The following is a 26405-nucleotide window of genomic DNA, read 5'->3' as shown; positions in this document are numbered from 1 at the left end:
ACTGATAAATGCCTACAAACCTTTGCTTTTATCTCCCGTACTCACAGCTCTGTCTGTCTTTCATGGACCATATTACTGTACTTTTGGTTAACTGAGCATCTCTTTGACTCCTAGTTCCACTCCCCTATTTCCCTGCCTACCTTCCTGCATTTCTGGTCAAGTTTATCTTCTGCCCTGCCTCAGCCTCAGCCCAGCCGCACTACTGCTTGCTACTAATCACAGTTTACAACTTGGTTTTCACCTTTTCAGACTGAGAAGGCTGGTGGAGGCGGGAATGGGAAGACATTGAAATGAATCAGAAGTAACTGAAGGGCCTGAGGGTGAGAGGGAATGCTTTGGATCTCGAGCTGAGGCAGAACCTAAAACTGTCAAAAATTATCAACCACGACAAACAACAGCAATCAAACATACGTGCCAGTTTTCAGCAGTTAGCTTCAAACAAATACAGATGTTGATTCTTACCAAGCCTACAGACAAATTTACTGAAAAGAGGGCAAGTTGAACTAATGCAAATGCAATGGATGGCACAGTGAGACCTGAAGTTCCAACACTCAAGACTTCTCCACCAGTCTCATGCTAGGAGCACGAACCCAAGACATGTTGTGTTATATCTCATACCTTCAATGAGTAATAACAAGAATTTCAGGGACATAATGTGAAACAGGAAAAAAAAAAAAAAAAAAGAGAAGTTCACGAGTTTTGTGTACTTTTTCCTTTCCAAAACAGTTTCCAGATGAAGAGAAACTATTTTTGTTTCCATATTCTATTTTGTACTTCTATTGATTTTTAAATTATTTTTAAAAAGTAAGACAAAAATGTAAGAAGCTTTAGCTATAAATCAAGGGTTTCTTCCTGCAAGATCCATCCATCTAGGAATTACCATTTTTGGTAAGAGACACAATTTCCACAGAATTCAGCTGAAGCAGATGGTTGATTTCACATGCATTCCTCTACCTTCTAGTACAGGACACAGACACAGCTTTCACGGGCTGTGTCCAAGGGGATTCTTCCCAACAACAATCACACATTTTTACTGTTGATATAGCTCAATGTTATCAATAGCTTAACATTCTAATGATTAGATGGAGAACTCTACTGCTGTGGTTATAAAAATCCTCTTGGACTTCAGGAAATGTCTTTACCCAAATATTCAACCCCTGTTTTTTAATCTCTGCACGGCAATGCATTCCAAAAGTTCAAGTCTCAGGCGGAGAAGGGGAACCATGTTTCGGCAAATTGCGCGTGCTGCACACTGCAATTGTCTAACCAGATGAGAGTCAAACAACTGGTATTATTGCCATTGTCTTAATGTTATTGCAGGCAACAAGCAGCGAGGAGAACCACAAGCACTTAAAAAAAAATCAAGAAACTTCCTTTGGAGAAGTAAAGAACTTGAAAGCATTAAGGAGGGGAAGTAAATGAATCATGCACCTGATGTTAGTTGGCATTCTCAAACATCATGTGAATAGGCAGGATGCTGAGTACCTATGTTTCCGAGGGGTGTACATCCTGAAGAGCTTCTGTTTATTACTACAAAGCTTACTAGGAGTGAGGGGAGATAGAGGACCATGTTACTAAGCATTCCACTGCTAGGTAAGGGGTTAGGCTTTCCACCTCAAGTTAGATTCTGCATCACTGGCAATTCTTTTTCATAACAGTGCATGCAGAGAGTTTACATTAAATTTATTTATTTTTAGAAACAGATACGATATAGGAGGTGGAGAGAATTCCAGACTACAATTTACTTGTTTCCCTCAGAACAGGGATGAGTTTTTTCCCCCAAGCTCCTATAATGGCAAAACTCCCCCTTACTGCACCAGACAGAGTTGTCTGAATAGGGAATTCGTATTCAGGCTCACTAGTTACAACACTAGATGGGTGACATTCTCTCTTTGCAGACACCCAATGCATGTCCTACACACAGCTTAAGACTGCTTATACTCTCAGGATGTTGTAAGACTTATCAGTCTTGATCTAGTTTCCTGCACAGGAAGAATTTCAGCCACATTATGTACTTGAACTGAAATAAATACTATTTGCATACAGCCTCATAAGCACAGCTCTCTCAACTCAAATGCACAGCAACATTTAGTTACCTAATGAAAGACTGTAGGTCTATACATAACAGAACACAAATTCATTTCTGTAAATACAAAAGTCATTTTGGTAGGAAAAAGTAATTAACTTTTACCTGAAGTAATAACAATTTTTCACCAGTGTTATTAGAATGGAGTAAGGAGCATATTCAGAAAGCAATCCAATGCACTACTTGTGCAAACACATTTTCATTGGAAGAGTGAAACAAGAAGCAGCTTACTTAGTTCACATAGCATCCCATGCAAGTCACTCAGCATTGCAGTAAGAAAGAAGTTAAACAGTCGAGGACAGTTATCTTGAAGTACATTACAGCAATTTGCATTTACATTTTTACCACGAAAGACCACATACAACACATGTATTTTTAAGTGACACAAACATACAGCAGTAGATCAGCATAAGAATGATACACAGCCACTGACAAAACACATCTTTTTTAAAAGGCACTGAGTGGTCTGTAGGGTTTTTACTGGAGACCTGGATCTCAGGAGTTGACTAGTTCATTTTTATACCTATGTTAATTTTCAGCAGTGTACATATTAGTTAAGAGTTTCACAAGGGACAGGCCTCTTCCATTCAGTGAAAATAAAGTGAAAAAATCTGGCTAAATCATTGACTACTTTAAAAACCACAACAGTTATCACTTACATAGAGTATGTAATATAATTTTGACAGCTTTTTTTTTTTTTTTTTCATCTAGCTTCTACTTATTGTAAGTAAATTTGTCTCTAAGTGCTCACAGGTACAACTGGGAAAATCCTCTCTCCTCTACACAAATCGCGTTTTTGGAGTATGGACTCTTTTGCTGCCAACTTCAGCGCCACCTTTAATAAAGCTGAAGTCAATTTTAAATGTTGCTGTTGAAGGAGTAGGAAATATAGCTGGAAAGTGCAAAAAGTTTTGATTATGCTGTAATTATTTAATGAGACCAATACGTTGCTAGCAAGCCTGTGGAGGTAACATATATGAAATGTCACACAACTGACAGAGCAGGTGAAGTGCTCTTGAGGGACACTTCAGAGCAAATCCAGTCACCTTGAGTTACTGTGACACGAACAGCAGTTATATGCACATCAGAGAAAGGGATGGAGTCAGGTGCTGGAGGAGCAATCTGCAAAGTGGAACGGGACACAGGTATTTGATGTGAAGACTTGCCACTCCTGACTGAATAACCCAGAAGAGTTTGTGAACCACAGTACAGCTCAGGGGTGGGTGTGTTTCAGGGCCTGATATGTCATCGACACTTTTTTTCTTGTCTTTTCATAATCTTCTGCTGGGAGGTAAACTCCACCGTTCTCTGATTGTGCTGATACCACAGTGCCAGCTGCCAAACGCCTGCTGACTCCCATCCCTAATGAGTTCCAGAGGTGGTGTAATTTCTCCTGTAGCCACTAAGTCCTTTTCTATCTCTAAGGATTTGAGCTGTAAGTGCAGCAAAGAGCAGCATTTCTCTTATTGCCCTAGGACGTGCATCTCCAGGGCTTAGTTTACCCAGCAAGGATAGTCCCGCCAAGCCTGCCTCTGCGTGCTGTAGGCACCTGGTCCTCAGCCGGCATCCAGGCTGGGTGGAAACACCACCTGCCCTCCCAGCCTTTGGAGAGATGCCAGGCTGCCTTCTCCACCTGAACAGGAACATGCAAGAGAGCAAACTGTGACGTGGGAGGAGTTGAGCTACTGCAGTGGTGCTTTTCCACCACCTGCTATGTCCCAAAACTCTCCTTAGGATGGAAAGGCAGGAAAAAGTTAGGAAATGTGGAGAGACGACACTGAGGAAGCATTAAGGGTGCTTCTGAAGGGCAGCACGGACCTTTGCTGAGGTGACATCCAACCAGCCCTGTTGGGAGGTCCTCCCCCGTGACAAAGGGCTGGTGGGCTTGTTCATAAAGCCAAATTCAACCATACGTCCATAACTTCCACTGCAATTCCTGGAAACCATGAGCATCCATTTTATACGAGAAGCTGAGGGCCACATCCTTACCCAGGAGCTGAGTCTGGGGAGGCTGCTCCATTGCTACTCTGCCACTGTTCAAACTGAACTCCCCCTCATAGTTAAAATATGTGGCTAGAAAAGTAAAAAAAGTGCCTAGATTTTTCATACAAAAACTGAGACAAAGAAGCCAATTTCAGCAGCGTTAGTCTATTGATAAGAGTTTAAACAAAGGCAACTTGTGTTTATTATCAGTTAACAGTTACGGTTCATTGAACCTATGGTACAGAACCTGAAGCATGTAAAAGCCATTAAGAAGCAGCAATTTCACAGATAAAAGAAATAAAAGAAATTACAAACCTGCTAGAAGCTTCCCCTTGTTCTTTTCTTCAGGTCAGGGAGTGGGAGGGAAAAAACATACTTGTTATGCAGATAGTAATCACTTCACTTAGTTACACACGATGTTAGATATATGATGAACATAAATGGATATGATCATTAGTATACAACACACGTTACATTGCAACCACAAAAACATTCAAGCAAGACTTGTAACTACAATGCTTCTGATAAAGAAACTATTCAGTTGTTTTAACACATGCAGAACATGCTTAGTACATACCACTGCAGACTCAGTTGGCAAAGCACTTAGGCAAAATGCATTGCTGACACATATACAACAGAAAGCTGTAGGCTCTTATTAGATAAAGTTATTTCTAGTAAATAAAAAGGTTTAATTTTAAGATAGCACAGCAATACACTTATTTAAAATAACAAGTAGATGTACTTTTGAGGGATGTATTTTAGAATATTGTTGGTGGGATACAGCTTCCTTATTTATGTAATTTTCTATCCATCCATTTATACCAATGTTTCCTTTAACCTGTTGGTATACGTCAAAGATCAATATTCCATGTAACTTTTAATCTAAAAGCTCCTTTGAGTTTGGAGCATTTTGGAATTACAGTTATGGTAATGGATTACTTATGGCTCTGTTCTTGTCAACTCTTTGAAATTCAAAGATCAGCTTTGGGTACACAGCCAAACCTCTTTTTGGCTGAGCTTGTTGGCACACGATTACCTTTTTACTGTCATGTGGATGTTCATCACCCAGCTTTGAGAGAAACCACTAATTCTCTTGCACTGTCTGCAATAACAACAGTTAGGATGCTTATCAGAGCTTTCTCATAAGGCGCTTAGCACTCTCCTTTTTCATCTTTATCAAGTATCTTTTACTTCCTGATCTGTGCCCTGTATTGAGTCAGTCAATTTACTACCTTATGGTAAATCTTTTACTGAATTATTGAATAGTCTTGGGTTGACGGTGCTCTGTGAGTTCTCACCCAAACTAGGACATCAAATATTTCCTGTTACCCAAACTGTGACATGAGGTCTTTTGAGTCATCTTCCACTGACTGTGTGTATAACCAAGGATATAATTTACCCTAAGGAAATACTGAATATACCAGAAGTTATGACAAAAAGGAGCAAATTCCCCAGTGTATTCACCTGCAGAATACCACAAGGCTCTCTCCCCTCACAAAGACAGATCTGTAGCAATAGCCTTACATAGAGGCACAGGCATAAAAATGCCATTAAACCAAGGAACAAGCTCTGCATTAAACTTTTGGGTGCATTCCTGTGTGATCTGCTCTAGGTGGACCTGCTTTAGCAGGTGGGTCGGACTAGGATGATCTCCAGAGGTGCCTTCCAAACCCAACCATTCTGTGATTCTGTGTTTAATATCTTCTCCTTAGAGAGAATTTGGAACTGGGTGAAACATTAGCCTTGATATATGAGTGTGGCTTTAGGAAAATGTTTCTAATGCCTGTGCTCAGATAAATAGCAATGATTTGTATTTGTCTCACTGTTTTAGGCTCTTAGATATTATAAATATGATTTGTTAGTAGAAATTTTTAATGAGAGGACTTAAGAAGACAAAACATGATGAAACAGACAAATAGTAATTCTCTTTAAGCTTGAACAGACATCAAGAACAGCACCAGCTGCCATATTTGTACCTACTTTGTAGGGCTGCAGGTATGCAAGGCCTTCAAATGAGGCTTCCAGGTAGCAATGGAAACCGATTTCTCATCAGCCGCATAACTACGCCATACACACTACGTGCAGGATATATGGTAAGAAAAGAAAAAAACAAGGCAAGAGGGAGCAGGGGATGAAACAAAAAATTGAAAAGCATATTAGTAACCAATACAAGTCGTGGCTTTCTTTTATCATTCTTAGCACTGATACATGCCTGAGGGGAGGAAGAATACTTTCATAATATCGCCAGGTGGCTGTCAGGTTTGTTCGGCTGGCGTCGGTAGAATAAAACCGCCAAGAAGCCTGGTATGGGGAAACAATAGAAAAGCACAAAGGAACCAAGAACATGAAGTGACAATGCCACTGCACTGATTACAGAGAGAGGGGATTTTGCTCAGATTGGGATGTGCTTTATTAGGTTGATTAAGGAAATACCAGTAAAAACTTTTGTGAATCACAATATACTTTACATGGTAAAGTAAGAGATACTGGCTTTGTGGAAGCACCAGGAGATATTCAACACATACAAGTGCTCAAAAAAGCATTGCAGTGATTTATTTGTGACAAGTCCATATGGGACACACACACAAACTTGCAGTCTGAGGTAAAGAAAGTGTCATAATACATTTTGTAAATGATAATGAAAACCAGACAAAAAGCATTTAGAAGAAAAGTGAAGTGTTCTCTGTGGTTTGAAACACTGCTAAATGTTTAAAAACACAAAATTAATCATTTCAAAGGTGAGTGACCAAAGCATAGCTTTGAAAATGTATTCACCCTTTAGATTTATAACTGCATGCAGACTGTAAGACAAATCTTCAGGTCTACAAACTGGAACAGCTTCCCTGATGTCAGCATAACTAAATTAATTTGTACTAGCTGAGTATGTGCGCTTTCTGTGTATTGTCAACCATTAAATGTCATCCAGGTATTCTTGTATGCAATCTAATATCTGTGTTTTCATAGTGCATATCTCCCAGAAATATATCTAGTCTTCATCTACAGATGGAGAACCTGTCACTTACTTTGTAAATCATTCCACTGGTTGATGATTGTCATTGTCAAAGATTTCTGCATTATTTTAATTTGAAACTCTTTGGTTTTGGGTTATAGCCAGAGACACTTGTTACATTTCTGTCTCCTACATTGAACAGTCCTGTAGGTTTCAGTACTTGCTCGCTGTACTCTTATGTTCAAATAATATTCACACTGGTTATTTGTCACAAGTTAAATATATTGAGAAAAGTATATCCCTATGAAACATTCCAGTTTTCTATAGTGATAAAGACAGATAATGTAAGTTAAGTAAAGGCTCTAGCAGACAGCATACCTACGGCAACAGAGGAGTTAGCACAGACTAATTCTACAGAGTAACTGATCATAAAATAGGCATTATCCTCGTGAGCTAAAGCACACTGATTTCCATGGTAGTTCATTATCAACATCCACAACAGATAATTTTAAAAAGTGCAGGAAGTGTTACAGTAGGCAATGATACGAAGTTCTGACACATCCTGCATTTATAAATTATTAATTTTCTCCAGTACTGGACTAAGTTTTTCCAACGTTTTATTTGCTTTCTCCAATTTTCCAGTCTCATTTACAAAGTGTAGATGCTGAGTTAATATGCAGCATGTTAGTACCAGCATCACCATATACAGTGATAATATCTACCTTCTCCTGCTTGTTACCTTTCTGGTTCTTTACCTAAGAACTGTAATAAACCAGCTGGAGTAACATAATGGGAACTCGTATGAAGCTCTTCACTCTTCTTCCTCACTCTTTCTCCTCTGTGTTTCTCATCCTTGGTCAAATCCTTTCCAGAGTCACTAATATTAGGATAGAGTCCTCTTGTAATAGTCTGAATTCATTGTTTCTTGATCAAGTTTTGTATTGGGTAAATTAAGCCATTTGGACAAAGTCACCCAGGTTATCCTCAGGTTAATTCCCATGTGCCTGCCCTCATCTTTACCATCCTGCCAGGCCTTGTGCTGTTGACAAATATCTCCATCAGCAACTTCATTTAATTTCCAGACCACTGAAAATGCTGGACATGAAAATGAACATGTAAATGCTGAACAACTTTCATCGCTGGGATCCTACCACAAATGTCTTCCTTCCGCAGTGTTTTTGCCCATTGAGAGTCACTTTGTGAAATCAGTCAGCTTAGCTACTCTTAATCTATTTAGCATGCTGTCTTACTAATATTTTGTTTGGACTGTCATTCAATAATAAGAACTACATCCAAAAGCTAAATCTAATGTGTGTTTCCTCTGGTAGCCAAACTTGGAAGAAGTAGATTAGAATATATGTGTAAGAAAATATCCCAGACATTCTCTAGTACAATAGATCCAAAAGGAGTGGATTTATATTTATTAATTATTCTAATAAATATTACATCTCAAATATTTAGTATTTAATAATCATTTAAGAGTAATAATGGAAAACATTTATTCACTTTAAGAATGCTTCAAAGACAGCCTGGCATCTATCCTGAACTTATAATGGAACTCTAGTATATTCATGCTCAGCTTCTTTATTTGAATTTATTATTTCAGAATTAAAAAAACACAGTGTAACTAGCACCCATAAAACACTTGGTATCCCAAGAAAATAAACTAGAATGCTAGAGGGCTATTTCTTCCTCTCCCTCCGCCCCCTTTTTTTTTTTTCCAGTGAATCACGTAGAGTAAAGCTTGGTGCAAAATCATTCTTTAGAGGATTTTCTCATTTTAAACTAGGGCTGCAAGTTAAGGAAAAAAACATGCAAACCAGCTGTTTAACCAATATCATGCCACTTTTGCTTTAAAAAAAAATATTTCTAAATTGTAGATCTGCACCATCATGTCAATATTAGAGCTGAAACCAGCTCAGTGAAACCACCTCAGACAATTTCAGACATTCTGGAATTGCTAGTGCCTACATTTCCAAGTTTTGAATTGACTAATAGTGAAAGCAATTCTCTGGGCAGGACACTTTTCATTTTCACCAAGTACATGACTCACTGGAGCACCCTAAACCCTGACAGTAGATGAAAAGTAGCTTAATATAGGCCAGAGTGCTGTGCTGTCAGCTGGGCTGTCTAGGGATCAATTCTATTTTTCCACATAATTCACTAACTGCAGGCATGCAATTGACATCCTTGACTTGGTTTCTTCATCATGGATAGCACAACCTAAAAACTAAGCATATAAATGCTATGTACACAATTATGGCAGCACACAGCAATCGCTGAACAAACTTAATTAAAATAACCAATCCGTTAAATGTTATTTCCACAAAACTTTCCAAACTGAAAAAATAAAACTTGTACTTTGAACCACCTACTGTTACCTTTTCACTGATTTCATATTTACCTGAATTAGACTGGCAGCTGGATTCCTTCTTTTCTCAAAGTGCTTCTGACGATGCTGTTCCTGCACTTTTAATGCAAATCCTGAGCCAAGGATGCCCTACAAGACAATACACCATTTATCATTATGTAGGCAGTTTTTTCAACAAATATACACAATCACATGCAAAGGTTTTGTGAAGGTGTCACGCCACATGATTGCTTCAGGTAACACATTTATGACAGTATAAGGCTCAACAACAGTGCCCGTTCATGGTGAAGCAGAAGGCTCATATTGAACAGGCAACATCTGTGGTGCTACCAGTGACCACACATCCCAACCATTGTTTGGGTTTGTGCTACACTATGTTCCTGCAACTCTAAGGGCCACAGATATGTATCTATGTGTAAAATATTCAGGCAGGAATATTCAGAGGAATTTAAGCCTGGAATGATGAAATGCCCAGCTGCCAGATATGCCAACTCTATATGAACTTCAAAGCCCATATCTGCAGTGCTTATCAAAACTTTTGAATTTGAAAAGATATAATATGCCTTGCTTGACAAATTAAGACCATTTCTTCTCATTTTCCCATCTAAATAGTCCTCAGTGTTCATGCTATAGGTGGTGATAAAAGTTGGCAATGAAATGTCTCCCCTTTTGGCTTTTCTACCTTCAAATGAGTAAGACAATTTAGACCCCTGCTGAACTGAGACCCCAAAGACTGAGAATGTTTCCCTCCTTGGCTTGCAAAGAGTGTAATATTTCTGCTGGATGTGTCTCCATTATAAGGAAGAATATTTCCACTTGATTCTTAATATTATAAATGCACAGGATTCACACATATATTTTGCTTTACAGAGAGATTCAACACAGAAGTGTTTGTGATGAAAATGAGTGTCTGTATATAGATATGACATGGAGAACAAAAGTTCTGGCATCTCTAATATGTAAGGTTATTAATCTCTTACATGTTCATTGTGGTCCTGCTAACACTAACTTTCTTGTTAGTGGTGACTAGGTAACAAAGAGAATTAATTACAGTAGCTGTCATTAAATGCCAAATATTCACAAATAGGTAATGTATTACAATTATAAATATAATTAGAATGCATTATAATATGCCAGAGATACTGAAATACTCTCTGTACTTAGAATAAGAAATAAATGCAGTACACTAGATGATTCAAGGCTGTTGGCAAATGCTGACGTTTAGTCTAGGTTTGGCCGTGTGGCTGAAAACAAATGTATTGTCATAACATACATATTTTATAGTGATCTATAGATAATGAATCCTAGCATTAAAATATTGATTTTCTGTATATGTTATTCAGGATGCAATACAACAATATACAAATGTCACTTCTGATCTCATGTTTATTCAATGCTAATTTAAAAAAGAAAGGAAGTTAACTCACAAAAATGAAGAGTTACTTCTGAAACTACACTATACTTCAATCATTTGATGATTCCCATTTCCATTAAAATCTCTCGAACATTGAAAAAAGCAACATAATAAATTTTATGCTTATTTAGAATCATTCACAGAAAACTATTGTTGCATTTTTACACTCAATTACATTAGCTTTTGGTTGATTTAATGCCTTCTATTACCCTCTGTTGGTGGCCTGAATATGGTAGTACAAGACAACCTATTAGAAATATCTCACTTTTTTTCAGTAGAATCTAATTCAGAAAATCATATCAGCTGAAAGAAAACCAGTAATATATGAGCCACAATTCATAACAAAAGAAAGGATTTTTCAACAACAGTATGCTACCAAATTCAGGATTATATCCAAGTTCTGTTATTGCCAAAGGAACTCCCCGAAACTCAAGCAATGACAGCAACACCAAACCTTTCATTTGGATTTTGGATAGCAGTGCACCAGTGTTGTCACAGAGCAAAAAGCCTTAAACAGTTGTTGTTCATGTAGAGAGGTTCCTTCAGCTTTTTGTACCGTAACAGCGGTAGGAGCTGCAGAAGTTTCTATTACCTTTTTACAAACTTCATAAGCATACTCACAGCAGGTAGTGCAAAGAAAGAAATGCCAAGTAGAGCAAATCCTGCAGAAAGCAACCTTCCAAGCCAAGTTAGAGGAGTTTTGTCTCCGTAGCCAATGGTTGTCAATGTGATCTAAAAAGAAATGAATGAACAATGTGGTTTACTAGAAGTCACTGAGAGATTAGTTGCAGATTATTTGCATGGCATAAAGCAGCATTTCCACTAAATAACCCAAGATACATGAAATATATATAGTTGTTTCGAAAAGGAAAACATACACAAGTAAATTAATATGAATACATTTTTCTATGAAAACTTAATACTGTTGATGACAGAATGAAACTGAGATAAATAATAAATGTGAGAAAAATACCTAAATAAGCAATAAATAAGTTTTAAAAATAGTAAACCAGAAGGTCTGGGATCTTAAAGTTGAGGCACATGACAGGAAATTATGTGAGTCAGGCAGAAAAAGGTGTTCTTTTCCAGGGATGTAAAAGTGTTTCACCTATTTCCAGCTGGGAGATATAACTGTATCTATTTGCATAACTACACAAATATAAATTACAGAGATTATTCTGGAAAAACATAGTAGGTCTAAAAGGAGGTTGAAGTTCACAAACAAGCTAAACTCAAAGGAACAGCAAGAAGCAGCTGTCTTTTCTACAAGCCCATCAGTACCATTTGAAGTGGATCATTCTTTGAAACACAAAAACCGCTAACCAAAGCTGGAAGGAACTTTAAGAAGTTTCTGGTCCTTTCCCCTTCTTTATGACAGGCCCAGATATACCTACATCACTCCTGACATGAAGCTTCACAGACTCCTACACAGCAGCAGATGCAGACGCACCTCAGGCTGGTTGACAATGTTAGCTCAGAGTTACATGGGGAGAGGCCAAGGAGGAAGAGGAGGGCATCTGTAATCCTTTCATGAGTGCAACCAGCAGCTCAGCACACAGATGTTTCATAAGCCGTGCTGGGAAAGCCAGCACCCCTGCTGTGAAGCACCACTGCAGATGATTTGGTACACGTGAAAGGGCTCTCCCCATGCCACTCATTGGATGCAGGCCATGTTGAAATGCAGCACATATGCAAATGCCACTGAGATAATGATGTGTGTGGTTGTTGGTTTACAGAGCATGTCTCCAAGGCAAAAGGTTATTTTCTCATGTCTGTGTGTGGCTGAGGTCCTTCCTCAACCCAAGGAAATGTCCTCGAGGCTGCTCCTGGCTGGGGAAGCGTGCCAGTCTCAAACTTGGGGATTGGACTGGCAGGAGAAAGCTATGTCTCTGTGCTTCCCCCTTGGGGAGTTTGGACCCATCCTGCTGCCTGGTGCGGGCAGCAGGAGGAGGTGCAGGCAGGGTGGAGGATTTCTGGAAGCTGGGTGGGAGGCTGCAGGACGCGTGCTCAGGCAAAGGCACACGATGTTAGAGGACAAAGATAGACAACAGTAGGCTGAAAGCCAAGGACTCCAGGGCCTGTTGTTAGTGGAGAACATGTGCAGGGAGAATTATTTTACATCGTGTACCAAATGTGGGCAAGTTCAGGCTTAGCAAATATTCTGGCAGGAACGAGTTCTTCAGGAAAATGCCTTCTAGAGACATTATTTTGCTTCCAGATTCCTCAAAGTTCATTCCTAGGCAAGACGGCCAAAGCAATTCTATTTAATGCTGGGGTCACCACAGGACAAAAGAAGGAAAGTCTTTTGGAAGTAATTAGATTTCAACTATTTAGGGCTCTGTAGATAGTAAACAGTGCTTTCAATTGCTCCCATTGTTGGGAACAAGCTGCGGGTGTAATTTACCCTCAGAAAGCCACAGTGACTAAAAGAGAGCGATCTGAATTAAGGCTGCAGCTGAAATTTCAAGTGGTTATCAAGACTCAGGCTTAGTAATGTGAGCCTGGTCACAGGCATACCACCTTGCATGCCTGCCAGGTCTCACTGTCCTTCCTTGCTCCTCTTCACTTCCCTGCCCCATTCCCTCTTCCCAGCTTTTGCTGGACTCTTTGGAGAGCCAATGCAACCCAGGATGGTGGAAAGAATTATCCACATTTGTGCATGGTTTCTTTCTGCTGTTGTGTTAGCTCACGGAGCCACCTGACGAGCTCCAGAGCCTGCACAAGGCAGCACATGGCTGAGACTGAGTGATAAGGAGGGAGATGGGAATGCAGCTCCCTCTTTTCTGGCAGAGGTGAGCTGATGCAACCACACTCTGGGCCTGGCAGAGGGGCTTGGTTTGGTTTTCCTTTGTTTGCTGAAGAGGGTATTCCCAGCTCTTTTCATCAGAGGGCAAATGCAGAATAGTTTGAGATTATTAAGACCCTGAGAGCAACAAAGGACTTGAACAAATGAATTCTCAAAATTTGTTTCCAGGTCAGTCATCGCGAAGCAGTTTGAAGCTCCAGAATGAGCCCAGTTTCTTGGCTTCTCTCCAGCTCCCTATCTCTGCCAGACACTGGAAAGTACAGAGATATCTCCTGCCTGGGCTGACAAGAAGGAAAGAGAACTGTCATCTGCATATTAATGATATGGCCACTGAACTGTCTTCCGAAGAAGCCAAAGATAAACTTGAACCTTTGGAATATGACATCTGGGAGCAATCCAAAACCAGGAGCAGTCACACAGACTGTATCTCTGGAATTACTCCAAATAAAATAACAGGACCATATTAAAGCCTTTCCCCCCATTCTTTTAGGTCCTGAAGACTTGATGGTATCAGTATATGATTAAGAGTATCAGTCGCTTCTTGTTCACTTTAAGCTGTTTTATCTCAGGATGGTCTTTACATGGGTGTATGGGTGTCAGCACCGTGCCGTATCATCTTACTCAACACTGAACAAATGGATTTGATCTTCATTTTATGTTACTCTCATCACACAACTAAGAAAATATTTTTCCAGGCATCTTCAGGGTCGAGTTCAGGAATAAACCTCAGTATCTTTGTTAGTGCTGCAAGCAAATGACTAAACTACTGGCCGGGCCTGGACTGGCATTATTCTGAGGGTAAATTAACTGAGCAGGTTGTGGAAAACTACTAGACGTGAGACCATGACAACACGTGAAATTTCCAGACGTCACTGATAGTAATGTAAGAAGCAGACAGAAGTTACAGCCAGCACTGTGAGGGAAGGCTGGATCCTGCGGGTGGTTAAGGGAGATGTGACCCAAGCTCAAAGGTGACTGGAGGAAACTCTTTGGGACCTTTTGGGGATTGCAGTCTTACAAGGACAGCAGTACCTAAGTGACTGCATCAGCAGTACGAAACAAGGCCAAGAGTGACTTGGTCACAGAACTACAAAATCTCTAGCAAACCTGTGAAGGTAATTAGGGACAGGTTGTTTATTTGAGAGGAGACTTGGTCAGAGGAAGCAAAGTAATGAAAAAGAAGATCAAGATGCAGTAAAAGAAATAACAAGGTGTGAACATCATGCCTTTCTAGGGATACCTGCTGAGCGGCCCTGTGTCTCATCACCGCAGCCTAAACCAGGACAAAAACCCAAACTTTTTAGAGTTTGTTCCTATACAATTCATTTCACCCAACTTGAAAAATAAAACACACACGTGTTTAGCATGACCTGGTCACCGCAACATGCACAATGGAAACAGATTCCTCCAGCAGGTAACTCATCCTATCCTAAAATGTAGGACTCAGTCTTGCTTGAAAACAAATTTTTAGCGCCAACTGAGATGCTGTAGGGCATGTGAACAGGGACCACCTGCAGGAGAGGCAGCAGACCCTCCAAGAGATTTCCCATGGCACTGTACACCTATGTTCAAGCAACTGGATCACACTCTACATGGGTAAATAGCTTATCTGAGTCCTGTCTTTTTTATCAGATGCAAAACACTCCATCTTGATTGCTTCTATAAATGAGGTGTCTTGATAGACCAGTCAAGGCAGGCAGTATCACCTGGCTAGACTGAAAACTCAGAAAGATGAGAAAACTTCTGTTATATCTCATTGCTGGAGCTAATAAATATGCTAATAGTAAGTAAGGTAATGTAATAATGAATGTGATTATAAAATCTAGGTGCCTTCTATTAGATGAGATAGGATCCAGGAGGCCTCTCTCTAACCTAACATTTCTTTCTGGTGTCATTTTATGTTCTGCTAGCAGCACTTACCTTTTGAATCTTTACCTGACACCAATTAACTGAAAAAACTGTAGTTTGCTCATGCTATCCTTACATTAAATGGGAAAAATGTCATCATTTGAGCTAGTAATTGTGACAATATTATCCATCGTAAGATGTTTTGTTCCCCTATAGGTCACTGTGGAGTGCCAGAGCCATTCTGTATCTAACTGTAACAACTGGATATTTCTAGAAAATAATGACTTATTAAGAGAAACTCTGCCAAATGTGTAAGACAGACAGGAATCTTAATTGCATTACATTTGCAGGTAAAACTAATTAACATAGAAACTAAATACCACTTTAACCATACACCGTTCTAGCTAGCAGTAGCAGTTCTCAGAAAACCATGCATGTTTTGGTTTTGAAATACTTAAGTTTTTGAATTGACCTTTTGTTCCCATATCATTTAGTTATTTTACTCTGTTAAAGGAATTTACCTTCTCTATCAAAGCAAATTCTGAACCTGAACTTTTCATATAACACACACTCATGTGCCGCTGTGTTGGGCTGCACTGTGAGGACCGCAACCACAAGAATATTCACTATAGTAAAATTAGCATGATGTTTAAACTGCAGGTTGCACAGTACAGTGTGCCACTGCAAATACAGTGGAGTATCTGCAGACAAATTAGGATGCCATATCTTGCCTTCTGTTTCAGTACAAAACGATGGGCTTCAAAAACAGCGTCAGTGAAATGACCATAGCAGTGTATGGCCTTCAAATAATCTCAATCAATGAATGGGTTAATTACTTCATGCTGGGTCTAGTCCTGTAAGGGGTGGGGGGTGTAAGTGCCTGTAAAAGCTTGAAATTTAAGAGAACTATTTGCACCTGACTTCAATGCAGTCTTTTCTTTCTTGTACCTCTTCCATCACAGAATTCAGTCTGAGATTTGGTAGATACTCTGTGGTTTAAATTAGAACAACTTTTGCAAATGAACAAATCAATGAGACTAAGCATTGATTTCCCCTAGAATGCCACACAATCTGACCTTTTCAAAATCTGCATGTGGGTTACTCTGGCAGTAAAAACAACCATGACTAAGAAGCACGTTATGCATTTCCCACATACTGTTTTACATATTATACAAAAAATACTATTATTAAAATGGCAAAGATAACAGGTAAGAGGGAACACTGATTTTCAGTAACTTTGTGCACTTAAGCACATCAAAAATTTAAATGTATTCATATCACACACTGGGGAAAGAAGATATAGAAATATACAGTATAGTTTGTTTTCATTTTTTTTATTATAATTTGTTATTTTTCCTGCTGATGTCAAGAAAAGATTTCTATTTTCTCAGTTGCACCACTTATCTGACCTATGAGTCACACATTTTCACTTCATAGTGTACAAAATAATGTAAGTACTGCTTTATACAATTATTATTTCTTAGCAGGGTTTTTCCTTAAAAAATAGCAGTCAGCAGGTAGTGGAGAAGCAAATTGTAAAACAAAGATCTTGTTGCTGCTGCTAGAGCTGCCCAGGGAGAAGGATCTGGATCTGACATCTGCTTCAGTTGGACAGCAGAGCTGGGTCTGAGTTTGCTGGGACTTTCCTGATCCTCATGCTACATGTCCCCTCACTACTGCCTGCTGGCAGGTGGGTACAATCCTCTGCTTAGTCCAGACTCCCTGCTTATGCAGTGCTCAGTCAAACACAGCGTTGCAGAGAGGTGGAGGATGTTTCCTGGAGAATCAAGCAGCTGAAAATGCACATTCCCAGACCCATGCACACTGCCACATCCCACCTACATGACCTCAGGAGGGTCTCTTGCAGAACCACGTCCCCACTGCCACCCCCAAAGGGACAACTGTGTTTACAGACTGCCGGAGTCAGGGTACCCATCAGCGAAGACACCAGCACCCCAAGCCTGATGTTTCACAACTGTGTCAATAAGGGCAGGTCAGAAAGCTTTAAGCCAAACCTGGAACTCAGCTTTCGAAGAGAAGTGAAACTCCTCCTGCATCGGCTGAATTCCATTCTAAGTTACAGACAGATAAACCACAAAATAAATCGCAGTGGTGTGACTGAGGGCAAACTTTCTCTCATTACTTTAGCCAACATGACTGTTTCATGTGTTTGGATTACAGGATAAAATAATGTATTTTATTAGAGATCTGCATTGATGCTCTAAAGCGACAAGTTACAGGAAAAATATTCCTGTATATCTGTAAATACACATATAAGAGCTCCTAGGTCTGGCTTTTCCAAGCTCCCAATTTTGTGCACAGTTAATACAGGAATATAGTCTCTAGTGAAGAAATGTAACAAATTATTAACCTTTAGATGAACAAATTTCAAATACATAAACTAGTCCTACTAATAGTATGTGACCTTGACCTTTGCTGAAAATGAAAACAAAACTTATTAAAAATATTCTTCAATGATTAAAATCATTTTGGAAAAGGATTTTGCACAGTCCATCTGCACATTGTCTTTGCTTGCAGATACTACTGAGTTCAAATGAAGTCTTGTTAGCAGAAGGTCTGAGGTGAGAAAGCTTCATTTCTGCATCCCTCTGATGAGGAAAGGTGGCAGAGGCTGGTTCAGGTCTCGCACTTATTCCAGGAAAACTAATGAGTGCTGTAGGTTATGTCAGCACTAATGATCTCACAGGCATCATTTCACTACCATTTCACTTTCAGAGCTCATGGTGTTTTTTCTACAGGATGAGAAGGAAAGGAGGAAAAAAAAAAAGCAGTTTTATACTGCCTGGCCATAGCTCTGCCATAGGCTTTGTTGGGACAGATTTCCTAAGCCCCACATGGTGGAGAAGTCTAGCTCAATATATAGGGCGTCTTTAAGCAAAAAGCCTATACATTGTGCCACTAAAAGAGAAAAAAAAAGGCAAAATTTCAGACCTGGTTTTTCATTTTTCATTTAAAGCCTAGTTTATTTAAACATGTAAGCATTCATACGGACATTTTCAAGATTCAGTGGGACAATGTGCTGGGCCATCTTGTCCAGACCATGCTTTTGCCAAAAAAGGTTGGACCAGATGATCCTTGAGGTCCTTTCCAACCTGGTATTCTATGATTCTATGATACAATCTTCCTTCTTTCAGAAAAGCACTCAGTCATGTACTTAGATCTCACAGATTTCAACAGGGTAAAAACAATTGATTTGATAGTTAAGCATGAGCTCAACTAAATCAGGGCTTCTACACCTGTAAAAATAATTGGAGAACACTGGTGAACCAGAATGGGAATATTTACTTTTGCTTTTTTTGCTAAAGGTGCAGAGGAAAGAGAAACAACATCATTTCTAAGTATGCTGATGATACTCTTTACTTCACTACAAAGCTGATGTAACAATTTTTTCCCTTTTTCTTTCCTGACACCTGTTCCTTTTCCTGCACTGCAGCTCACAGCCCTCTGGTTTGGATCAAAGCAGCTCTTCGTGGGACCATATTACAAACTGTATTACTGAAAGGATCTGGGTTAAAAAATAAAATGCTTTCTTCTCTTGAAGGTTCAGTGGTCTGGTCTGAAGGAGAAACACATAAGCAGCTATTTTGCAGGATGAGGTGAAATGAATGATGGATGTGCAAATGAACAGCTGGAGGTGGGAGCTTCTCAGACCATTTTTCTGCCAGTGAAAACAATTAACTGAACAGCACACTAAGTTAAAATCCACAGCAGGTGACATTCAGAGCACTCTAGCATATGGGTTAACAGTCCATACTATTTTTCTGTACTTACTGTGCCCCACCAGAGAGCATCTGCATATGTGGAGAATTGGTTATTTGCATCTTTTTCCACCAGATAAACCAGGAAAGATGAAAAGATGAGTACTAAAAATCCTATGTACCAGGCTGTGATTAATTCCTAGATAAAAGAAATCAGAGATCAATATCCATTCGAAAGATTGAATAGAATGCCATTTCAAGGAAGACATAATGAAAATATCTATATACATTTTTGGCAATAAGGCAGTTAAAAGTCAAATGCTTCTCTACGGATGCAAATTTTCTCTAAAACTGGACCAAATCTACTCCTATGGCTTGATGCTCCGGCAACTTCAACAATATATATTGAATTACAACAGCGTATCAAGGACAAAGTTTTCAACATATTTTTAGAACTTTTAGTGTTTAACTAAGGTATCTATCCTGAAGCCCATTACAACTGATGTTATTTCAGAAAATTTTAGGTATTCTGCTCAAAAATGCTAAATGTTTATTTTTTTGGGCTCCTCTTGAATCGCACTAAGTGAAGATATGAACAAGAGAAAATAATTTATGATTACATACCTTGCTATGTGCATAAACTACTGAACCTAATAATTTCCAAGTGCCTCCTCTTCGGTCCATGCGCACCATACGAAGGATCTGTAGGAAACGAAGACTTCTCAGTGCTGATGTTGCAAAAATGTTACCCTGAGTTTTTGCAGAAACAACTGCTATTGAAGCGATGAGAACAATGATGTCTGAAAGAAATACATTACAGAAATCATTAATGTCCAAGTACCAGTAAATAACACATACATGTAACATGAGCTGTATGAGGGGACAAAATAGAGACCCCTCCTGCAGCTGGGTGGGAATCCAAAGCACTGAGATTCCTGTTTGAGATAGGGATATAAGGTCAGGTGTCAAAAACTGCCTCAGAAGCCTCCAGGGTGAAAACTGAGGGTAGTAATTTTTAAAACATATAGATAAGAGAAGCAGTGTTGAAGGAACCTCATGTAGGAGCTTTGAAGCCTGATGTAGCAAACTGTATAAATCAGCACATGGACTAGAACTTTCTCCCTTTATATCTTTTCCCATAGAGACTTTTCCTATGAAAAGGTAAAAAAAGGAAAAAAAAAAAAGGTAAGAAAAATAGATAGCAGCCCCAGTGGTGAGAGTTCAGTAGAACCACAAGCACACATACAAATTTCCTATGAGCACAAACACTGCATGGTTGCAGCGTGTAGGTTCTCAACACAACTCCCCTGATGTACCATTTCCTGGAAAGGAAGCGATACAGTGCTGGGTACTCAGGGACATCCTTCTAGCTGGCGGCCTGGAAAGTTTGTTGAAACCCAGCAAGTGTTAGGATTTATTTCTTCAGGTCACAGATTCAAACTGTGAGACCGTTTCGTTCTGCATGAACTAACCAGCCAACTGCCACTTGAGCCAGAACAACATTTAAAGGGAGATGAGGAGAAGAGGCACAGTGATGGCACACAGATGCTGTGAGGAGGAATAATGTTCTTTTATGATGACTGGGGCAGGCACACCATTGTGCAGGGAGTGGAAAAGGACAGAACAACCTCTGTGTTACTTCATCACCTCACCATCAATTGCCTGACCTTCTTTAAAAGCTTAAAGAGCCTTTGTAAGAAATACTTGGTTTAAATCTTAGGATTTTGTGGTGTTTCTATCCAAGGATAATCTAACCCCATGTTTGCCAGTGAAGAACTGAAAGCAAGTTCTTGTTGACACAAGTTTTGCTTCCTTTGTGTTGGGTATGAACACTCACCTTGTCCCAAGCATAGCTCCTACAAGTCATGAATGACCCAGTAAGTGAAAAGGCTCCCTGCAAGCGAGTGGTGGGAGAGACCAGCTGTACCTACAAGCAGGACACTCTTTCCTTAGCCTGCTCCAGTAGAGTAGGAATTAGCCTTGGTTCATTCTGCTCAGCCACCAAAGTAAGTTGAGATCCAAGTACCTCTGCCTGCAAACCTCCTGGGTTTCTCTGAACTTGCCTATGGGTGGCTTGGTTATTATTACAATACAAAGGGTACAGACAACCTGTGGTTTAAGGAGTGTCCTGTTAAGTTGTGGAAATCCTTGTCACAAGATACTGAAAGTTTAGACAGGTTCAAAGCCAGTAGGATGATCTCATGGGAGAAAATTTAACCCTGGGCTAAGTAATACCAAGGGCCAACTTCTGGTCCAGGATGTCTCCAATTAGCAAGCAGTTGGAGGCTGAGAGACTCTTACGGAGAAACACGGTTGTGTGCTTGCCCTGCACCTTCCCTGACCGCTCACTGTTGGCTTCTGTCACTGTTGGCCAGTGTCACTGTTGGCCACAGTGTGTCAGGCCAGGCTGACCTTCTGCCTGTCTTTTGCTCTGACATTTTAAAATGCCATTGGCTACTACACAGGTGGGTCATAGGTGGCTGCAGTATAATTGTCTACCAAAAGAGCTGGATTTGCTTCTAGAGGTAAATCCAACAAGATCAGAGATCAGGAAGAGCCAGAAATGGTTGAAGTATTCTGGAATGTCTCTGCACAGCACAAGTCTCAAGAGCACAGCAACCAGATACACCAGGTATGGGTGAGAATTCAGAAGCAGGGTAACTCGCCAGGAAAGGTTAAAGACATCACAAATCCTAATGGAGATCAGAAAAATAGATGGGGTCAGATCCAGCTCCACGTGAAGACATTTAAATTTGGGTGTCTTCATGTGAAGCAGGTGTCTAAACTCCCCATGCAGCACAAGGAAATCACGTCAACTGAGGGAAGTGCAGCTAATCCTCAGGAAGGCTCCTGCCGGCTGCCCAGATGACTCACACTCTGGGCTTGGTACAAAAAAGGCTTGATTCAGCTGCCTGGATTTATTCGTCCAATGCCATTTGAGATGCCTTAAGGTATGTGAGACATCCCCTAGGTCTGGCAGCTATGCTCTGAGACCTGGGAAGGCTGTGCCCTTCAGGAGAAGTCACTGGACGGCAGGGAATATCACGTAACAGGGGGCACCTCTATGTACTCTGCTGGACTAAGCCCCAGAGCTCAACCGACTATACTGTAAGTATAGACACGTAGCACACATGTACTCACTCACAAGCAAACTTCTATATTTAGGTGTGTGTATCTGGATCTGAGGCTCACATAGAGTATGCTAGAAAGCCTTGAGCAACATCGACTGTGTTGAAGAAGGAGTGTCCCTGGTTACTAACAGGAGGGCCAGGTTGGCTTGGCTTGTTCCACACTGCTCCAAGCAGAGCAGCAATGTGACAGCCATTTTTAATTATTGGTGACTGGCTCCCAGTAAATCAGATATCATTAGAAAAGCAGCATGCACTCCTGCAAATCATTCTCAGAACCTAAAAGAGAGTAAGGTCACCCAAATATTATGAATTATGCATTTGGTCTGGAAATTATTAAAGTGCTTACTGAGGGTTTCGGTTACGCTCAACCGCCCTCAGTAGGACAGTTTTTTACAAATGGTAGTTATTTGCCCCTGCCTTTATTCCTTCCCATTCCAGGAGCTCTGACTTATAACATGGAGTTTACTGGAGGTATCCCCGTGCAAAAAATTCAAATTAATTCAGTTTTGGCAGCTCCTCATAGCATCTGCCCTGCACTGCTGGGAACCCTTTGTCCTGCTGACGGTCTCTGGTCCCTTCTGATCACGAGAGATAGAGAAGCCAACAGCAGCATAGCTCTCTTTTCCCTTTTTTAAAATATTGTTCGAAAGAGGTTATCTATCTGTGTAAACCCTTCTAGATCGAGGGTAGGGATGAGGACAAGCAAAGGAGGGGAGGGTGAAGAAATGAGTGAGCAGAAAACACCCTGACACATGTTTAAGAAACAGCTGGAGGAGGGAAGAGAGTCTTCCCAGGCTGCTGGTGGCTTTTTCACACCTCACTCTCTCATCTTCTTCAGCTCTTCACAATACACCACCCCCAAAAACCTGCCCCCACCATCCTGAGGCTGGGAATAGGGAACGGAAGAGTGTGTCCGTTGCTCAGGGCAGGCCCCCCTGGCTGCGTTTCCCTTGGAGGCAGGAAGGCAGGCAGGCACATTATTTCAGAAGAGTTTAACTTGCCAGGAACAGGTGTAAGATAAATCAAAATAAAGCCCTCTTGGAATGAAATCAAAGCCCAAAGAAAAGTTTGCAACAGTCGAAAGTCACTTCTGAATATGTTAAACTTGCTTCATTTTCTTATCTAAACATACCCATACTGGAAAAAATTAAAAGTTAAGTACTTTATGATTCTCTCCCTGCCAAATTTTTATCCAAAATACCTCAGGTGCCATTTCTTCTGTTTTAAGTAAGAGACCAAAATATTTTTCTAAACTTCCTTTCATATTCCAATTGAATTTAGCTAAAATCTTCATGGCATTTCTGTATTTTAAGAAGGTTTTAGCCAACTTCTATCAATATTTTCCTCTTTATCTTTTAGTGGCAAAACTGGAAAATCGAGAAGCAAACAGCAAAACTTCAATCAATTTAACAGGGACTAAAGTTTCACTCTGTATCTTGCTGTAAAGCACCAGGAAAGTTTGGGATGTGAGAATGAGTAATGGGCAGTATAAATCCAAACTTCTCTGTAATGATTTTTTAGAAGACAGAAGTTTCTGATGTTCATTTACTTCTTTGAATTTTTCCACACTAATATCTTGTGTATGATCTTCCAAAACATTAAGCATCTCTTCAGCTATGATGTTGATTTTATTCACTCTTTAGAAATATTTTTATATATTTATCCTTGCAGACAGTATCGTCCCTTGTTAACTCCAGTCTGAGATTTCAGATCTTCTCAGCAGCTTTTGCAATGTTCACTTTTGAACACTTCAAATTTCAAATTGTTTCAAATGTAAGTTCAAATTACATTTCAAAAAATGAATTATTTAAAATTAAATTTTAAATTTAAAAATTGAATTCTTACACTTCAGACATTTCACCTAGTACCTCTCAAGAAACTGTTGAGATTCGTTAAGTTTCGTTAATAGTAATCTAGAAAAGTTTTTTTAGTTGACAGCCACCATGTTAACAACTGAGGGCCCCCTGAAAAATAAAAAAAGATGAACCCAGAACTTATGCGTGTAATAGATCACACTTGTATATTGTCCAACCTCACTAAAATATTGACATACTAGTAAAGACAAGTAAACAAAGCCCAGCAATGCAACACCCCGCAACTCGAATAGTTCATGAGAGGTGCGCCAGCCCGAGTTCCTCAGGTCACAGCGTGGGGCCAGCGTTGGGCTCCCTCACCCTGCTCAAGATTGGCCAGAAACTTTGGCTCACTTGGGTCACTGATGGAGATGTGGTTAGCATTTTTGAGCTGATTAAAAAAGGAGGCATAACAAATCATCATAATGGATCGCTTTACTTCTAATGACTTTTTCAATGTAACTTCCCTACTATGAACTTTTTTTGGCTGTTGTGAGATTTTATAGTATTCAAAGGTATCATGCTAATAGGCCCATTTCTATAGGTAAAAAGAAGAACAGAGAAGCTTTACTTGGACATTGTGAAATGTCCCAAAGCCTTGATGTGCCATCAGGACAAGAAAAAACATCAGGATTTTATTAGGAAATGTAATTAATGGCAATCTCCCACCTGCTCAAAGCTCATGTACATGCTCCAACTAATACACAAACCTGCATTATCTTTCTCTTTCTTATTCTTCAAAATCTTAGTGTATAAGAAGATGTTAGCGAGAGCTTTTCCTGTTGCCTGCATTTAATGCTGATGAGTTGGAATGTCATTTCCTTCTAAATAAAAATGACACTTTGAGCCAATACAGGTTAAATGAATCTTGTGCTATTTTTTCTCTGATAATATCTGAATAGAAAATGAACAATATTTAATCATTTTTATGATCATCACTATATCATCAAAACAGTGTTTACCATAAATTCACAGAAAATGCTCCCAGTTTACACATCCTTGAATACGTAGGAGACTACAATGCCTCTCAATTACTGTGTCTGGTGTGGCTACAGAACAGTACAGAAAGGCAACAAGCTAGCACAAGAGTAGGACACATCTGCCCCCAAAACTGCAGAAATAAGCAGAAAATCTCAAGAATGTGGTTTATCTAGCCTGCAGCTGTATTAACTCACAAAGGAAATTAACTGTCAAGAATATAACAAAATTTAGGCTACCCTTAGGTTGTCCTTCTAAGGTCTAATTTTGGGCTAGAGTGATTATCTATGACCCAGAGAAAAGACATGGCTTGTAGTGGTCATTTCTTATGGATAGTTCTCAGGGCAGTTCATTATCCTGAATTTCAAAGCTGCTCCCAAAACAAACAGCACTCCGATTCTGTGGCAATATAAAGCTACTGGGCTTCAGAAGTGACTAAGAGCACCGAGGGTGCTTTGATATTGGTTCCATCTGATTCCAATGGCACAGGTTATGCAGACATATTGCAGCACAGTGAGCAATTAATCTCACTCATTAAGGAGTTTAAATAAGTTTCAATCCAGATTTACAACAACTGTGTCAATAATTAACAACTTTCAATTCTGAGTTGCAAGGAGGTGTGAGTGGTGGGAAGGAGTGACCAGCATTTTAGTTTTTCTAATATCTCTTCAGACATCAGTCCTTCCAGTAGCTTCATTGTGTTTATTGCTATACTCAGAACTCCCTTCAATTTGTCTACAATAATCTCCACAGCTAGTTGGCTGGGGCTGGAGGGTATCGTCAATGTAGAAATGTACTTTGAATTTTAATCAGACGCTACAGCACAGTTAACACACATTCCAGGGCCCTGTATTTGAGCACCTCGCACCATAGAAACATGATAACAAAAGTATATTAAATGGACTCTACCCTAAACTGATATAAATTGACAGTTCAAAGTAGTACAAGGTGTAGCCTGATGATTGACACCTGACTTAAGCCACACATTAGTGTGTGAAAATAAGGGTGCTCTTTATCAGACTCCTTAAAGAAAAGGTCTGTTTATATAGGAAAAACAGGCTTTTTGCGCAGCCTAGTAATATGTTTATCATTGGTGTATTTTATGCTCTTGTGGGTTAGATGAAAAAAAAAAAAAGGAAAAGAAAAAGACATTCATACATTTTAAGGCTTCTGAATAGCCTAATAGAAGGGTATTCAGAGAGGGAAATAATTGTCTCATTATTCCTTGAGCACTTGTTGAGAAAGGTCATGGAATGGAAAAGGTTG

At 39.7% G+C, this 26405-nt stretch overlaps 1 protein-coding gene across 5 annotated transcripts in view; it reads right to left on the bottom strand.

Annotated features, from left to right (window-relative positions):
- Window positions 1–26405, bottom strand: part of KCNQ5 (potassium voltage-gated channel subfamily Q member 5) — a gene marked incomplete at both ends in the record, with an annotated part of 282555 nt that overhangs the window by 25905 nt on the left and 230245 nt on the right. For 2 of the 5 annotated variants that reach the window (XM_080342254.1, XM_080342253.1), the window contains 6 exons: window positions 4385–4411; window positions 6050–6144; window positions 9424–9519; window positions 11426–11536; window positions 19251–19376; window positions 19802–19977. In XM_080342254.1, coding sequence (XP_080198380.1) covers window positions 4385–4411; window positions 6050–6144; window positions 9424–9519; window positions 11426–11536; window positions 19251–19376; window positions 19802–19977 — 631 coding nt within the window. Of the gene's footprint in view, window positions 1–1485; window positions 1543–4384; window positions 4412–6049; window positions 6145–9423; window positions 9520–11425; window positions 11537–19250; window positions 19377–19801; window positions 19978–26405 lie in introns of all 5 variants that reach the window. The other 3 variants (XM_080342250.1, XM_080342251.1, XM_080342252.1) reach the window with 3 other exon arrangements.

Source organism: Nesoenas mayeri, assembly GCF_963082525.1.
Source record: "Nesoenas mayeri genome assembly, chromosome: 3".
NCBI classification, from domain to species: domain Eukaryota; kingdom Metazoa; phylum Chordata; class Aves; order Columbiformes; family Columbidae; genus Nesoenas; species Nesoenas mayeri.
The sequence above is the reverse complement of the archived record's forward strand: the minus strand, read 5'-3'. Positions and strand labels throughout refer to the sequence as shown.